The sequence below is a fragment of the Hyperolius riggenbachi genome, chromosome 7 (genome assembly GCF_040937935.1).
Source record: "Hyperolius riggenbachi isolate aHypRig1 chromosome 7, aHypRig1.pri, whole genome shotgun sequence".
In the NCBI taxonomy this organism is placed as follows: domain Eukaryota; kingdom Metazoa; phylum Chordata; class Amphibia; order Anura; family Hyperoliidae; genus Hyperolius; species Hyperolius riggenbachi.
This window is the reverse complement of record NC_090652.1, coordinates 80,764,978-80,783,446: the sequence shown is the minus strand read 5'-3', so window position 1 is coordinate 80,783,446 and position 18,469 is coordinate 80,764,978. Positions and strand designations below refer to the sequence as shown.

The following is an 18,469-nucleotide window of genomic DNA, read 5'->3' as shown; positions in this document are numbered from 1 at the left end:
AAGGAAACCTGAGGTGTAAATAAACTGATACAATAAACAATTGTATCTATCTTCCTCCTCCTGCAATGACTTTTTATGACCCTGATGGTTTAAATAAGCACTTTTTAAATTGCAGAGAATTAATAAATTAGAAAGTTCATTACAATTTTCCTTTCATTTTTCTTTTGTTACAGCTTGTCTAGTCTGAACCCTATCTTCAACCAAATTCCACCAGGAAATCAGCAAGCTATTTATAAAAAATTCATAAAACCTTATCTGGCCAAAAGAGGTAACTGCAATATAAGTATAAACACAGCAATTACTTTAGCTGCACATAAAATAAATTCATTGCTAACAAATAGAAAAAAAAATAGCTGAAGTTGGAGAGTTCAATTTTTATCATGCATTTTATCTAGGGCTGACCTTTACTCAGCACTTTACAGAGTACATTGAGCAATTTATGTCACTCAGTGTTTGATATTTATCCAGAGAGATGGCTCTGAATACTATAGAGCCTTTCCATTCCTCCGTGCAGGGCCAGTTCTAGCTATAATGGGGCCCTGGGGCAAAAGTAACTTAGGGGGCCCCCCTTACAACCAAATCACCCCCAGGGCCCCTGAGCCGGCAGCTAGGCCCGATCCAATTCCTCCCCCATCACACAATATCATTAGGTGTCCATCATATGTCCCCTAAACATCATTTTTGATTATTCACCTCCTCCTTTTCCTATACTTAGTAAACACACAGTAACCCCGCTCTCATGTGTCAACATAGCTGGAAGAGAGGAGGGGCACCTTGGGGCCCCCACAGACTCTGGAGCCTTGGGACAATTACCCCTTTGCCTCTATGGTAGCACCGGCCCTGCTTCCGTGCTGCCCATCACTCCTGCACCGCCTCCTGTTAAAATTCCTCAATCGGCTAGTGATTCAGAAGTCTTCAGGAAACCATTAGAAGTGGAGTGGGAGTTTCTGAGACACGGGACAGAGGATTGTGGGAGAGATACCCAGGGCCAGATTTGCAGCTCAGGGCGCCATGCACATAAGCTCTGATGCCCTAAGCTCCGCCCCTTAACACAAGCCACACCTTTCACACCCTCCTCATAGACATTCAGATGTGCTTCCCCCCTCCCCCATAGTCAGATGTGCCAGCTATAGGTGCCCCAGTATAAGTTAGCCAGCTATAGGTGTCCCAGGATTGGTTTGCCCAGTATAGGTTTGCCAGGTATAGGTGCCCTAGTATAGGATAGCCAGCTATAGGTGTCCCAGTATTGGTAGCCAGACATAGGTGCCCCAGTATAGGTTAGCCAGCTATAGGTGCCACAGTATAGGTTAACCAGCAATAGGTACCACAGTGTAGGTTAGCCAGTTACAAGTGCCACAGTACAGGTTAGCCAGCCATAGGTACCACAGTATAGGTTAGTCAGTTATAGTGCCCTCTCCCTCCCTCTCCTTCCCTTCCCTCTGCAGAGTGCCAGCGGAGCGGTTACTAGAAGGGACTCACCGGCTCCCAACATTTCAGCGATGACGTCCATTCATCAGCGGCAGACCATCCAGCGCTGGATGCTCTGCCACCGATGAATAGACGTCATCGCTGGAACGTTGGGTCGGCCAAAGAGCCACCTTTTATACATGAAAACAAGGAATACCAAGAGCCCCAATAGTGTAATATGTACTGGTAAATGGTTACTAGAGTAAATATTAATACTCACAAACCAGGGTTTCCATTAGGCAACCACTGTAAAAGCAAGTGGGGAGATTTTCCTGACCCCACTCAGGAATAAGAAGTCGCTCTCTGTAGATGAGAAAAAGGGGGTTCAACCCTCCACCCAGGGTGGACTCAATATTATGCAGGAGAACAGAGGCGTCCAAAAAAAATTCTTGGTAAATAGAGGAGTGGTGGACTTACCTCCTCCAAGTAGACACACAACGACTGTAGTAAAGACAGTCAATATGTTTTAAAGCAGAGAAACCGAGAGCCCAATATTGTGTAGTATGTATTGGATCAGGGAGAATTAGTGTAGAGTAAGTATTATACTTACAAACATGGGTTACCGTTTAGGCAACCACTATATAGGCAGGTGGGGAGATTAGACCTGTCCCCACTCAGGAATAAGATGTCGCTCTCTGAAGAAGGAAAGGAGGGTTTGTCACCCTTCCAACTACCAAGGGTGGATATCTTGACACGTAGATGTACAGAGGCGCCAAAAGGATAAAATATGCTAAAATGTTTAAAATATTCGGGTGGCGGCGGTGGACCGGCCACTCAGAAATAGACTCGATGCTGTCGCTTAAGATAAAGACAATTTATTCACATACTCCATGAACAGAGTCAATATATTTTATTCATGAACTCCAAATAAGCAACGCGTTTCGCAGGTTTGATCCCGCTTCATCAGGCCCTAACAACGGAGCAAAAGCATATGTGGTCAGTAGAAGAGCCAGGCACCTGCGAAACGCCTTTTATACATGGGCCACTTGTGGGCACACGCCTACAGTGCATAAGTAAATCTGACCCTGGAGATACCACTTAAGCAACCTCCCATTTTTCCTTTCTATGGGAAGGAGGTGAGACCTAAAAGAAAAGGGGGAGTGTACGGATCTATCCATAGTATTGTGTAAGAAGTAGATGCACAGTTTATAGAGAGTGGGGTCATGTGACTTCTGAAGTTGAGAACTCCCATAGGTGAGTATTGAGTTTTAAGGAGATTTGGGAATAGTGTTGGTCTTCAAATTCAAAAGTCTTCCAGCTTTGGAAGGATGAAGCATATTTGCATGTCACACGCAGTGACGTGCAAATAAGTGAACTCCCCCTGGCCCTGCTCTTTCAGCAGCTATGCATACTGTCATTTGTAGTCAGAGAACATTTGAGACATCAATAGCAAAGTCTAATTAAAACATTGATAGGTTGGCTATTGGACTTCCAGCAAGCTATACTGAAAGCTCTAAAGCAGGGACCTCAAACTCGCGGCCCGCGGGCCATTTGCGGCCCTCGATACAATATTTTGTGGACCTCGCCGGCAAAAGCTTCCTTATAGTTCGCTTCAGTGCTCCCAAGTAATCCGCCGCATCCCCGCCGCTACATGAGGGCTGCAGAGCCCCCAAATCGCCCGGGGGGCAATCTGCTGGCATTTCCTGGAAGGAGCAGAGCTCTCAGCTCTGCCCCTCCTGACGTCAATCGCCGAACACGGATCGCCGCCTCTCCCCGCCCCTCTCTGTGAAAGAAGAGTGAGAGGGGCGGGCAGAGGCGGCGATGCACCGCGATTGTGAAATTCCTTATGCGGCCCAGCCTCATCCTGACTTTGCCTCCTGCGGCCGCCAGGTAAATTGAGTTTGAGACCCCTGCTCTAAAGGTTGATTTCTGTGACTTGAGTGATATGTATTCATCTGCACAGTAACTATTTTGCAAACAGAAAAAGTTGAAAAGAGTTCAATTAAGGGTTGTTTATTCAGTTTGTAATAGATGTATGACTAGTGAACGTATTTTGGGATAGACTTGAAATTCTGTCATGGCTTTGTCTTTTAACTTTTTCTGCTTGTTATTTTTTTCTGTCCTGTTAGTCAGTGCCGATCCCGCAGTCTGCTACAACCAATCTGCCACCAACTCCAGTTCCTGGTTTGTGACCAATATGGGCTCATTCATGACCTACACAGGCAAGGAAGACATGGTTCTTTTCGCCAATGATACAATGGTAAGCAAGCCCGGATTTACCTCACAGGAGCCTTAGTATTAGGTAGCCAGAAGTACCCTCAATATTAAGTAGCTAGAGGTGCCACCAAGTAGGTAGCTAGTATTAGGTAGCAAAAGGAGCCCCGGACTGAAGGGAGATCTCATCAGTGGCATCCCGAGAGCAGGGTGAGTAAACTCTCATTTACACTTGCATCAGAGCTCTGCATAGGGAAGGAGGGAGGTGCTTGGGGAGGAGAGTGAGCCGCCTTCCCATCATCAGGCACCTGTAGGCATGTGCCTACAGCGCCTTATGATAAATCCGGCCCTGATGGTAAGAGTTCTACCATTCCCAAAGTGTAAGGGCTTCTAGCACTCACATATGAGCCTAAACTTCAGAACATACAGTAACTTATCCAGTAAGCGTAAAGTGGTATGAAACTCAGCATTTCTTCTTTGCTCTAAAATATTATTTACAATATTAAATCTACTACCACAAAAATATTGTAGCAGAACAGCATTCAAACAAATACACTCAGCTCTTTCTTTTTCAATGGAAAACTTGTGCTGCATTCGAAGAGGTGATAACATTATCGTTTGTTTACATTCCTTTGTCTGATACAATTAGTATACATTCCTAGCTGTGCTGAAAAGGAGCACTCCTTGCTGTAGAAGCAGAGAGCTGAGAAGTGATCACTAGATAGATTTTAATATATAAATACAGCAGCTATGCAATAAATGCAATGGCAGTTTTCAGGGCAGATAAACTGTACTTTGGGAACTTTATGTCAGAGTTTATCCCACTTTAAAGTGAAGCCACGGCAGCAAAAAAAAAAAGTTGGATACTTACCTAAGAAGATGGAAGACTCTGAATAGTCTAGAGGCTTCCAATCCCTTCCTTCACCCTGGTGTTCCACATACAACCCTATGAACATATCCAAGAAAAGCTTGTCGATACTGTATGTTCTCATAGCCACTCTCCCTGCCGTGCATGAGAGCAGCCATACTGCGCCTGTGTGAGTACGGCACGCCTTTACAGTAACACAAAGCCACTTGTGTACCAGCTTAAGCTTACTGGGCAGGCGATGCCATACTCACTCAGACACATTACGGCTACGCCTACACATTAAGCCAAGGCCACTCATACACGAGCGGCTCCGTGTTACTGCACAGGTGCGGCTAAATTCACATTGGTGCAGTACGGCCATGGTCATGCACAAAGGGGAATGCGGAGTGAACTAAAACAGGTGGTGGATGAGGTAAAAGAGGACATGGGAACCCTCTGAAGGATCCAGATGAATGTCACCTAAGGCAAGAACCAAGTGTGTGTACGGTAACCCACCAACATGGCCTGGCATGCTGGTGACGTCCAACACCTGACCAAGCCCAAACACATTGTTTTCCCCACTTACCTCGCCCACTCTGTGCTGCACATTGTCGCTCCTCCTCCTCCATAGCAACAGAATGCATCGCTAGCCTATAGTCTAGCAAAAATTCTATACAGCAGATCCAATCCCTGTGGACAAAAGTCATCCTGTCAATAGTTGCCTGGCAGTCCTGCTGACCTCTTTGGCTGTAGTTTTATTTTAATCACACACCTGAAATAAACATGTGGCTGAAACATCTGATCTCTATGCTTGTTCAGGGGCTATGGCTAAACGTATTAGAGGCAGAGGATCAGCAGGACAGCCAGGCAACTGGTATTGTACAAGGAAATAAATATGGCAGCCTCCATATCCCACACATCAGGTTCCCTTTTAAGGACAACTGAAGCGAGAGGGATATAGAGGCTGCCATATTTATTTCCTTTTAAACAATACTAGTTGCCTGGCTATCCTGCTGATCCTCTACCTCTAATACTTTTAGCCATAGACCCTGAACAAGCATGCAGCAGATCAGGTGTTTCTGACATTATTGTCAGATCTGACAAGATTAGCCGCATGCTTGTTTCTGGTGTGATTCAGACACTACTGCAGCCAAATTGATCAGCAGGATGCCAGGCAACTGGTTTTGTTGCCTGGCATGACAGCTCCATCCCTGGACGTGTTTATATCCAGACTGAAAACCCACCTGTTCAGTTTGGCATTTGCAGAAATATAACTTTTGCTGTGTGAATACTTCATCCTACTACCAACTACTGAATCTGAGAGAGCCTAAGTTCTTTGAGTCCTATAGGAGAAAAGCGCTATAGAAATGTTATTGTATTGTATTGTTTAAAAGAAAATAAACATGGCAGCCTCCATATAACTCTCACTTCAATTGTCCTTTAAGTTCACTTTTTTCAGATGGACATGAAATTGAAAGCAAAAAAATGAAATGGATATTGGTTATATTAGTAGAATTTCAACTTATTGTGGACTTCCTCCCCTTTTTAGCTGCAAAATTTTGCCAGCGATCCATCCAGCATTCAGTTGGCGTCCAAGCTCAATTTCTCCCAGGACACCGCAAGCTATTTCACTTCACTTCTGACTACCAGCGGAAATGCCAGTGCAGTACTTAGGTAATATAAAGAACCCTGTAACTCTTTGGCACCAGTTTCCCAGTGCCGGATCTTTCTGGCACAGGAGACTGGGATGAAACTTCAGGCCGGTCACACACTGCAGGTTTGGCGGCAGCGGTGCGGACCGGGGGCCACACAGCTCGCCAAAAACAGGCCTTCGGGGATTACCGTATTTAGTACGCGGTAATCCCCGTCTGACAGCCGGATAAGTAGGAAGTAACGCTCACACTCACACGCACACGCATCGCCATAGACTTACATGACTTCCGGTCCGCCACACGTCACCGCGGGTCACCGCAGAATCGCGCGGTAACATAGATCTGTCCTTGTGTCAGGGATGCGGCGAAAACACATCCGTCGCATCACTCCACACCGCGTCGGTATGAACGGCCCCATAGACTTTTATTGAGCTACGGCGGGGTGTGGTAAAATTGCCGCACCGCCTCAGTCTGAAAGATCCCTCAGAATTTTATATTTTAAAAATTGCTACCACCGAACTAATTATCACACTTACCCTCTACACTAACCTAACCCAACCCTACTGATTGACCTTTCCCTGACACTAACTACCTCCCCCCCACCCAACACACACAGACACACATCACAGAGGCATGACTACTTGGAAACAATTTAACCTAAAATGTTCTACTTTGAAAGATCTCTGAGTAACCGCATTGTTTTGTTTTTTCCTCATGTCTTCCTAGCCTTCCTTCAGTGTTTCTCTGTTATCTGCAACCATCTGCTCTGAACAGTGGATCGGCTGCTGATCTCTCAAACATCATCACAAAGATTAACAGTCAGTGTTTCAACACCACTGCAGGGCAAGCGCCTTCCAACCCCTCCTCTGATCAAGTGCAGGTAAAGTTTTTCTTCAGGTTTTTCAACAGGGTTTCACCTGCATTGTAGTTGCTCACCTGTATTGTAGTTGCTCACCTGTATTGTAGTTGCTCACCTGTATTGTAGTTGATGTTCAACTACCCAGCAGCATTTCATTGCTCTTATGGTCTTTTCATTCTGGTTGTAAAGTTATCCAGGCAATGTATACTTTCCTAAATTTTAACCCATTAGCACTTTCAATATATGAGTTATCTCATTTGAGATAAGTGCACTGCTTTCGACCTCAGTCGGCAGAACTCGTCATGCTGAAAATTCTTGGAATGCTTTGATCTCTCTCTCTGCTAGCAGAGAATATAGAAACGGAAAACAGAAGTCCTCATATAGGGGTGTTCTTTTCTGGCCAAAAACAATCAAAGCTATTGTTCGCGCTAGCTCAAATTATCTTGCTAAAAAGAGGGCAGACAGATGCATAGTGGTAGTGATGTTAAATTTCAGGATGATTAACACACCCACTGGGTCTCCCCATCATGTAAAATGTGGACTCATGGTGAGTGGCACACCACTCTTCTTCGGCACACTCCTCCTGTGTCCATAATTCGAAAAGAGATCCTAGATGCTGCTGGTGAATGGCAGACAGTCTATACCAGATTTGTAACCACAAGAGCGTGCACTTGAAGAAACAGGACTGATGTCACAATGTGCAGAAGAACAGAAAAGGCACTACTACTCATGTTTCGGTTACCTTTAATCAACGGTTATCACAGACAAGTACATGCAGTGGGGGTGACAGCCTGACAGCCGTTTTGCGTAAACAACGCTTCTTCAGAGGCTAGCATAGTACTATTAACCGTTGATTAAAGGTAGCCAGAGCATGAGTAGTGCCTTCTCTGTTCTTCTGCACATTGTGACATCCTCCTGTGTCCATGTTGGAACAAATATTTAATGTTCAGATTCCAAAAATTGTTTTGCATAGATGTTAAGATGTAATGGGGCCCTAGGCAAGCTAGTAGATTTGGGGCCCTCTAGTGGTCTCTTTCTGGCTCCTTTGTGGTACTTTTGGTAAACTGAAGTGGAGAGAAGTCAAAGAAGGTGGCAGATGGGGCCTTTGACACTCACTAGGCCCCAAGCACCTGCCTAGGTTGCCTGGTGGATGATCCTGCACTGATATACTCTGCACAGCGCTGCAGGAGATGTAGTAGCTATATGAAAACTAAATAATATTATTAATTCTGGTTCCATATGAAAATATAATTGGAAAAAATCTGTAAAGATAGCAAGTATCAGATCCTTATTACAGGGTAGAAATCTGATACGTCAAAGATGGACTAGATATTCCCCTCCTGTGGCTAACGATTGGACAGTTGCCCGGGATAATCATCTGAAATCAGAAAAGTTAGTATCAGGGCCGGTTCTAGCTAATATGGGGCCCTGGGGCAAAAGTAACTTGGGGGCCCCCCTGATGCCCCCTTTCCAACCCCCAGGGCCCCTGAGCTAGCAGCCAGGCCCGATCAATTCCCCTCCTTTTCCTATACAGAGTAAGCACACAACATTCCCACTCTCATGGGTCAGGATAGAGGGGGAGGGTCACCTTGAGGGGGCCCCCACAGGCTCTGGGGCAATTGCCCCCTTTGCCTCTATGGAAGCACCGGCCCTGATTATTATATGCCCATAGAGGGACACCAAATAGAGCTTAAAGAGAAACTGTAACCAAGAATTATACTTCTTCGCAATCAGTGACTGATACCCCCTTTTCCCATGAGAAATCTTTTCCTTTTCTCAAACGGATCATCAGGGGGCTCTGTTTGGCTTATATTGTGGTGAAACCCTCCTACAGTGTGATGTCAGGACCGTGGTTCTGAGTCTGACATCACACCATGGAAGCCTTGTTGCATTGTAGGAAATAACAGCTGTTTACAGCTGTTTCCACCTGTCATAAAAGCAAGCAGCATCTCCTTCCCCTGACATCGCCTGCCAGCAGTAAAAATGTCACCATGTGATAAATGTCAGAATGTAAATCAGGGAGAGGAAAGATTTTACAACGGGGAAACACTGACTAAATCATTTATAAATAATTATTGTAAAAATGAAGCACCTTTTTATTACATTATTTTTACTGGAGGTCCACTTTAAAGAATATGTAACAACTTTCTAAATATCCCAGATATAGACTAGATCTCCTTTTGATAAGAGAAAAATTATTTGCAACTTTCCATAACTCCATTGAAGGTAATCATAATGTACTTCTTAGTTCTCTCCTCCCCGACCGCTTTCATCACTGTGCTGCCGTAGTTAGTTACCCCCAGTATAGAACACCAATATAGCTAGCCAAATGTGCCCCCAACCATTATGTAGCCCCCTGATATAGTCAAATGTGCCCCTGGTGATTAGGTAGCCCCTCCCCCACAGTAAAGATAGTCAGGTGTTCCCCCCCAGAATTAGGTAGTCCCCCCCCCCTTCACAAGTATAAATTGACAGCTGTACCCCTAATAATAGTCTCCCCCTAGTATAGATAGCCAGATGCCCCCCATTTAAGTAGCTTGCCCCTTTCCCCCTCATATGCAGAGTGATGCCAGCAGAAGCGACAATAATACTCACCTATCAGCGCTGTCGCGAACATCTGCAGTTCCAGATCTCCTGGCTGACTCCTCTAGTGGTGCAGTAATGAGAGGCGCCACTAGGGGGCAGCAGAGAGGAGACATGGAACTGTGCAACAAGGAGAAGTCTTGCAGAAGTTCCCGACAGTGTTGACAGGTGAGTTTATGCTTCCGCCTGCATCGCTCTGCATATGGACAGGCGAGGTGGTGGGGAGCATTTAGGGGACCTCCCTTCTTCCCCTACCGCCACTGCTTCCCCTACTGCCGTGGTACCGGCAGCCCAGCCCAACAAAGTACATTTTTAACTGTGAATATGGGATAGGTATGGGGCGCCCCCTGGGCTCTGGGGCCCGGGGGCAATTGCCCCCTTGCCTCAATTGTAGCACCGGCCCTGATCTTGCCTAGGGCCCCATTTCATTCTAATCCTTTTCTGCTATAACTCACCTAGCATAATACCACAGCCATAGAAGTCTGCTTGGCTCCTACAAAAGTATGCTTGTGTGGTACATGCAAACACATCTATGTAATGATCTGTGGTTAACTAGGTTCTCCTGTTTCTTAAATTTGAACAGGACTACAGTATGTGCATATGCGCTTTGAGTCCTATGGGAGAAAAGCGCTTTACAAATGTTATTGTATTATTGTTATTGTATTATTTGTATTTCACCATCTTTATTTGCCTCTTCACAGATGGCGATGTCCATGGTCAGCAAATTGAACATCACCTCCTCTGCCGACATTGTTAACCTGGGCCAGTCAGCTGTGGGTCTATCTCAAAGCCAGATAAACCAAATAAGCCCTAGTGACCTACAATCCAGTATCTCAACATTAGCCAATGTCAATGGGTGGAACGCAGGACAAACCAAATCAATTGTGAATAAACTCCTGAGCGCTAGCTACTCGGTAAGAAAAAATAAACAGAAGCGCTATCGGTAAATTTCTTGCACTTACAAAGTTCCCATATATTAAACAATGCTACAAAGAGAATGTATACCATCTACTACATCGATCCCTGCTTACCTGAACATGGTATACCTGCTATGCTGGTACCAGATTAGTGACTAACTAGGCCTTGGCCTTGCTTACTTTTCTCTCCTTAAGATTACAAACTTGTCCAGTCTCGGCAGTTTGGTGAGTGGATTACCATCTCAGACATTGTTGCAGCTGAACCCGAACGTAGTCTTGAATGCCACAAAGGATCCTCAGTTTGTCAGCAAGCTGTCTAGCGCTCCCCCTGTCCTGCAGAATGCGTTCGTTAAGAAGGTAGGTGAATAGCTAACAAAACCCACGGCTAGAAATGGTGTCAGCAAACCACTGGTTTATTACTGTATAAAGGGCACTTTTATGCTGTTTCAAAATGTCATGGGACATCCAGTGTTGGGTGAAATTGTATCTTGGAGTTGCGTGACCTGAATTTGACTTTGAGTGCAATTGCCACATGTTGGGCATGACGTCAATGTGTGCAATCGCAACATAATGACCTCAATTCACAAAGCATTACCGCATATGGTAATGCAGAAACAGCTGACTTTACCAAGCACTTGTCAATTCATAAAGGCTATTACCGCATGAAAAGCTGAAATTACCAAGCAGTGAGGTAAATTACAGATTTTTGCGATAAACACCTCAACAAATGTCATTAAATGTCAATTCATAAAGACTACAAAATGCGGTAGTGTCCAGAAATTTTACCGGCACCTCTGGTGTGGCAAAATCAGAGCGGAGACTGTGCGAAACTGGGAAGCCAGCCGTGACTCACACAAGCAGAGAGGGATAATTTATGACTGACAATCAGGGGCGTAGCAATAGGGGGTGCAGAGGTAGCGACCGCATCGGGGCCCTTGGGCCAGAGGGGCCCCGAAGGGCCCTCCCTTAACTACAGAATTAGCTCTCTATTGGTCCTATGCTGATAATAATGACTTCTGTAGATACTTTGAATAGTGGTAATCATTAACAAACTGTTCCCCATCCCCTTCTTGCACCTCTGACACTGTGGTTGCCATTGGCAGATTTTGGTGCGCCGTATAAATTGTTATGTATAGAGTGCTTGGGGGGCCCCATTGTAAAACTTGCATCGGGGCCCACAGCTCCTTAGCTACGCCACTGCTGACAATGACTGATAAGCCAATAGAAACAGCCACTGTCTCCTGCAAGTCCAGGTTGCACAAGCTTCTCGGGAGGTTCCAGCTTTTCTACCCCCCAGGCAGCGAGCAGAGAGATCAGAACAAAAGAGGCTTCCCCTGCGACCGTTCAGCTATTTAACCCCTTAGGTTACTGTTTGAAGATTCGGAGGAGCTAGTGTGAAAATTACCTAAGCATGGCATGTGGAATGTCTCCTGGAAGTTCTTCTAAGCTGTGGTAATTAAATAAAATGTTAAAGAAAACCCGAGGTGGGATTTAAATATGTTCCAGGACCCCCCTGTGCGCCGCTGAAGCCCCCGCAGTGCTGGCGACACACAGCGTGTCGCTAGCACAATGTTTACCTATGCGCTGTCAGTCAGCGCCGCTCCCCCGCCTCCTCCGCATCGGCGCTACCCGCCCGCGTCACTTCCCTCCTATCAGCGGGAGGGAAGGGACACGGGCGGGTAGCGCCGATGTGGAGGAGGCAGGGGAGCGGCGCTGACAGACAGCGCATAGGTAAACATTATGCTGGTGACACGCTGCGTGTCGCCAGCACTGCGGGGGTATTGCGGCGCGCAGGGGGGTCCTGGAGGCACACCATTGGGCAACAGAGGCTGGTCTTAGTGTGCACAACCAGCCTCTGTGCCCCAGTTACATAATTAAATCCCACCTCGAGTTCTCTTTAAGAAAGACTAATAGACAGATTAAGAGTGAGCAGAGGCAGTATAACAAACATGTACATTTTAAGGGATGTCGGGATGCCTCTTACAAGCTTAACAGCTTGTATCAACAGAGACACTCTTCTGCTGTTACCAAACAGGTTTTTGTCAATGGGCTTCGATAAAACACCAAACTTCTACCGCACCTGTGAACATTTTTATGAATTAGCACATAAAAGTCTAAAACACCAAATGCGGTATTTTAATGTCCATATTTTTTATTGCTCAGCCTTTTATGAATCGAGGCCTTTGGGGGATACTATCTAGTGATGTGTGACACGATGGATGGAGGAACATCAGAGAATATGGCAATGAGGAAGTGGGTCAAAAAAGGGCATGACAGAGATCACAGACCACAAAATTAGTCAAATGACATGTCAAGACCCGTTTGCAATGGCAAGTGATATCAGAAACAGCCTCCCACCACCAATGGTTGCACCTGTGTGCAACCAAACCATCCGTCCCAAACCATGATGTGTGAGCCGAGTGTAACGCTTTGTAATATGGGATGACACGTGGTGCCAGCCAGCCCATATTGCTATGGTAATGTTCGATATGTGATTGGAATAATTACTATAGCAATGCTCATGTTACCCATACCATAGGTTGCGCTTATTGTGCAATGTGCTCTACTCTGCTGTTGTAAGTACCTGTAAAATCGCTGTGCGCTAAATATAGATTCTTGTACTAAAGGAGAATAACACTTTAACAATACTAGCAACAACTGAAGTACATTTCAAATGTCACATTTTGTTCCTGCATGGAGTTGGGATTTAACCTTGACTTAAACACTGTCGCTAAATTCCTTTTTTATATTAATATTATTTTCTATTTCATGTATTTATTTTTGCTTTAGATCATAGCTGCTGATTCCTCCAACATAGTGAAGAATATCCCTGGAAATCTGGTGTCTTTCATTCCCAACTCCATACTGGCCTCTCAAAGCAGCAAACCGTCCTTGCAAGATGTCAATGGCAAATCCTGGACACCAAGTCAGGTAGGGAAACAGTGCATTGAGTCATGTACAGAGATTAACTGTCCTGTCTTACCTAAGGACTTCAATAAACAAATGTATTATTTTTTTAAGGAAATACAGTATATAGTGGCTTTAGCATACCCCTTTTTTATGTACTTGTATTTTTTTTTCATTAAGAACATATGAAATGTTACCAATATAAGGCCTATATTATAACTAGGCCTGTTTTTAACTAGTCATGAACTTAATTCAGATCTCCCCTTTCTCTTTCTTCAAGTGACATAAGTGGTTGATTCACTAAAGAAGTCCCTCGCTGACCTCCCGCGGTCTGCTGTTCAGTCGCCATAATCCCATGTTAACAGGCTCAGTCGGGTCCAGTCTTGGTCTACTGTGCATATGCAGCAGACCCAGACTGATGCGACTGAGAAAATTACCGTGGCTGGTCGCGGCTGAACAGCAGACCGCAGGAGGACGGCGAGGGACTCCGACAAGCTTATGGGGCTGGAGGAAGCCCTGGGTAAGTATCAAATCTTTACATACATGCACCACTTGCGTTGCATGTTACTCAAGCAGTAAGTTCCCCTTTTGTCTACCTCTCATGTCAGTCAACCACGCTGACACAGGCATGATTGTGTAGGCCGGTTTTCAAGCACATCTATTTTGTTCTGATGTAAGCCAGAATTCACCAATAAACACAACGCTATGCAAGCGGACGGTGCCCACTCTTTGCTTCTTGTTTTGGAACTAATTTGCCTTCTTCCGTCACACATTGTTGGCGCACACGTTTCGGAATAGCTGCACTGATGACTGGACTGCTGACATGGTGAGATCTTTCCATTTTCTCACGCATATTTGATGAGTGCCGTACTGTTTCTCTTTTTCCTCTTTGCTTGCAATATTAGTTCTTTCAGTTAGGACTGACTGCAGCTGATATAGTGGAAAAGGGCCTTGAGGCTTTCAGTTCCGAGTAGATCTAGTCGGAACTGGGAGGATTCGTTGTTAGAAGAAAATGGTGAGCTTCTGAGAGGAACTGACGGCGAGGTAAGTGTGTGGTATTAATTTGCAGGTATGTCGTGTTTTTAATTTTACTCCGTTCAGGTTCCCTTTAAGTTTGGCTAGCAGATTAATCTATTTCCAATTCCACCTTTTTTAAATGTCTGCAGCTTTTCAGAGAACTCATGGAATTCAATAATGCTCCTTCCATGCCCATGTAGGAGACAACAATCAATCAATCAAAAATTACTGTAGATGTTGTCTAGCCCTAGTAGAGGGGGCATAAGTAATAAATGGTTAAATTGTAATAGGAAATTACTTCTGAATATGACTTGTGTTTTCTTTCCAGGCTTCCCTGTTTTTTGATGATGTGTTGTCATCTACAACAAATTACACACAGTAAGTAATTTTTCATAATATGTTACCCTAGGTACAGCTTGACACTTTTATGTCAAAGATATGTGGACTTATAGCCAGTGCCAAGTCAACACCAAACTGCCCATTAATCAAAGCATATTGGACTTGATATCTGCCCATCATGTCTGATGAGTAAAACAATTTCGTATTGCCTTCTGATCAGGAATGCACTATCTCTGTGTGAAAGCTTTACTTGCATAACCATAGACTGTAGTCAAGTCTGATCCTTGTTCTGTGCATATTGCTTCCTGTTCCTGCCTGCATCTACACAGTAGGAAAGGCACTCATTGGAACAGGATGTGGCAACAAGTAGATTTGCTCTGTAAGTCCTATGAGTATAGCTTCGACACAGGGATCTGGTAATACATTATAGTCACGATTGATTAGATGGCTGACCAAGGGGAATAATAACAGGGGCATAACTACGGAGGTGCAGCACCTGCAATCACAGGAGGGCCCAGAGGTGTGTGGGGCCCTAACTACCAACCCTTTGTAACGATTGGTGTAGCAACACAGACGTCTGATTATGTGTGATCTGCAGAATCACCGATAATACAGACGCTATACCTGATTATGTGGTGATCTGCAGAATCACCAATAATGCAAGTATAGCTAGCAGAATAGCAAGGTGAATAGTGCTTGGTGCAACAGTAACTGAATAGTTTAACTATACCTCACCAGAGGAGCTGGTGGGCACTATTGGTACAGTAACTGAATAGTTTTGCTAAACCTTACCCGAGGAGCTGGTGGGTACTATAGTACACAGTAATAGATTAATGGACTAGATCGCACCAGAGGAGCTGATGAGTATTAGCAAAGAGCACTTCACCACTTTACTGGTAAGTAGAATGGACAGACAGGCTAGGATCAGCAACAGGCGGGCAGGTACAGTACAAAATCGACAGGCAAGAGAGTAGTGAGATATCAGGCAGAGTTCAGCAACAGAGTCAGATGGGCAGAAGTACAGAATCGATAAGCAAGAGCAGGGTCAGAGGATAGGCAGAGTCATACACAGAATATCAAATATACAATAATACAATGATCCTAGTCTTGTGTAAAATCCCTGGTTTCCACCCAGATCAAAGCACACCGGATACTATCTAAGGTCTGAGCGCTAGCACATAAGTATTCGCAACAGCAGACAGGTTGCGAGTGAAGACTGAAGGCTTTTGAAGCAGAGGAGACCCCACAGCTGCGCCCACCACCAATCAGCCAATCCTGAGCGCCGTGAGTCTCCTCTGACGTCAGCCGACCAGCCGGTCAGCTGACGCACCTCCTCCCCGCATAAAGGTCCTCTCTCTGCGCGCGCCCGCGCGATACAGCAACCCTATGAGCAATGGACAACCCCGTCCTCGGCGTACTTGACGCCAGAGGAATGGGCGAAGTCCCAGAGCAGGGAAGCGAGGCAGCTGCGGAGACACCCTGCGTGCCCGCAGCCACTGCTTCCGTGGATTTTACACCCTTCCTCCAATACAGGGGACTATACTTTAGATCAGGTGTTTTTGTGGCTACTCTTGTTATGGGTGTGAAGATCATGATGGCCACACTTGTTTTATGACTTATGTAAATTAGACCCCAAGGCCATGGAGGGCACCAAGAGGAGACAAGGGAAGGGGTGTGAACATCGAGGGGGGCCCCGTAAAAGTTTTACTGAGAGGGGCCCCATGAATTGTAGTTACGCCACTGCTTAATACATGTATGTTATAAGTGCACTTGCCCTTTAAGTCTACTCCATTTACTCAGGGGTTCCACCTCTTGGCTACAAATGGTAAACCTCTAATCTTTATATGTAATATTTCATATTTACCTGAAAAAAAAAGAATGGCAAATATACAGTACAACAGATAAACAAATACAAAAAGATATAGGGCTTGATTCACAAAGCGGTGCTAACCTACTTAGCACGTCTAAAGTCTTAAGGCGCGCTAACCAGGGTGCTAAGTAGGTTAGCACCAGTTTTCTCAATTGAAAAATCCGGTGCTAACCTACTTAGCACCCTGGTTAGCACGTCTAAAGACTTTAGACGTGCTAAGTAGGTTAGCACCGCTTTGTGAATCAAGCCCATAGTGTGTAACGTATCCCTCTGTAGAGGTTTTGCTTCCTTTGTGATATTATAAGAATCTGCAACCATTGAAAGTATTGGATTGAATATTAAGGTGCGTTTCTGATTTTAGTGATCTCCCAGGAATATATGTGAATGTGCACTGACATTTATGTATTTCTCTACTTGTATTATGAAATTAAAGGGGCGCAATGGCAAAAACTGTAACATTTCAAAATACAGTATGTACACAGAAGTACATTTGCCCCAGAGTAAGTGCTTTGTAATGTTTTTATTTACTTGTATTGTAGCTGTCACTTACAGTAAGTATTAGAATATGATGGCTCTGAACATCTTATCGACAAGTTTTGGATTAGTACATTGGCACAGTCCAGCTGGCAGAATAATGGCAAGAGAAGACCAACAACATTTATACTGCGCTTTTCTCTTGGCAGACTCAAAGCGCCAGAGCTGCAACCACTAGGGTGCGCTCTATAGGCAGTAGCAGTGTTAGGGAGTCTAGCCCAAGGGAGCCTTGCTGAACTGGTGCTGGCTTACTGAACAGGAAGAGCTGAGATTAAAACCCAGGTCTTCCGTGTCAGAGACAGAGCCCTTAAAGGACACCCGAAGCGAAAATAAAATAATGAAATAAACAATGGTGTCTATCTTCTTTCTCCTAAAAATGACTTTTTAGGATACACAGTTTTATTTTATGTTTAAATCTACTTTTTAAGTTTTAACAATTTTATTGTTTTTGCTCAATGACACATTCATTGAAGTATGCCAGAGTTAACCACCTGAGCGGTCTGGACGAGCTCAGCTCGTCCAACACCGCCGGAGGTCGCCGCTCAGGCCCTGCTGGGCCGATTTTCATCAAATAAAAAGCAGCACACGCAGCCGGCACTTTGCCAGCCGCGTGTGCTGCCTGATCGCCGCCGCTCTGCGGCGATCCGCCGCGAGCAGCGGCGAAAGAGGGTCCCCCCAGCCGCCTGAGCCCAGCGTAGCCGGAACAAAAAGTTCCGGCCAGCGCTAAGGGCTGGATCGGAGGCGGCTGACGTCAGGGCGTCGGCTGACGTCGATGACGTCACTCCGCTCGTCGCTATGGCGACGATATAAGCAAAACAAGGAAGGCCGCTCATTGCGGCCTTCCTTGTTTATTCTGGGCGCCGGAGGCGATCGGAAGATCGCCTCCGGAGCGCCCTCTAGTGGGCTTTCATGCAGCCAACTTTCAGTTGGCTGCATGAAATAGTTTTTTTTTAATTTAAAAAAAACCCTCCCGCAGCCACCCTGGCGATTTAATCAGAACGCCAGGGTGGTTAAAATCAACAGATTTTTTACCCTTTTTATCTCTTTCCTGCTCTCAGAAGCCATTTTCTGTTAGGAAAGTGTTTTATAGTTGTAATTTATTATCAGTGAGGGTCACACTGTAGTCACTTCCTGTTCGAGTCAGGACTGAGTCAGCCACTTACATACATGATATTTAACTCTTTCAGGCAGAGAAAGAAAAAAAGGAACACAGCATAGTTATTAGTGTGCTTGGCACTGTACATACACATGTCAACCAACCAACCAACTTTGGCCCAACATCTTGCAGCAAGCACGATCGACCATGCGACCAATTTCCATCCC

General features: G+C 45.2%; 1 protein-coding gene across 1 annotated transcript in view; it reads left to right on the top strand.

Moving 5' to 3' along the window:
- The window catches only part of MSLN (mesothelin), a 90,041-nt gene that overhangs the window by 36,166 nt on the left and 35,406 nt on the right, over positions 1-18,469 (top strand). Inside the window, exons 10-17 of the mRNA XM_068247290.1 lie at positions 174-268; positions 3,537-3,667; positions 6,018-6,142; positions 6,847-7,000; positions 10,264-10,476; positions 10,675-10,836; positions 13,270-13,410; positions 14,732-14,781. Of these exons, the coding sequence (XP_068103391.1) occupies positions 174-268; positions 3,537-3,667; positions 6,018-6,142; positions 6,847-7,000; positions 10,264-10,476; positions 10,675-10,836; positions 13,270-13,410; positions 14,732-14,781 (1,071 nt within the window). The remainder of the gene's footprint in view (positions 1-173; positions 269-3,536; positions 3,668-6,017; positions 6,143-6,846; positions 7,001-10,263; positions 10,477-10,674; positions 10,837-13,269; positions 13,411-14,731; positions 14,782-18,469) is intronic.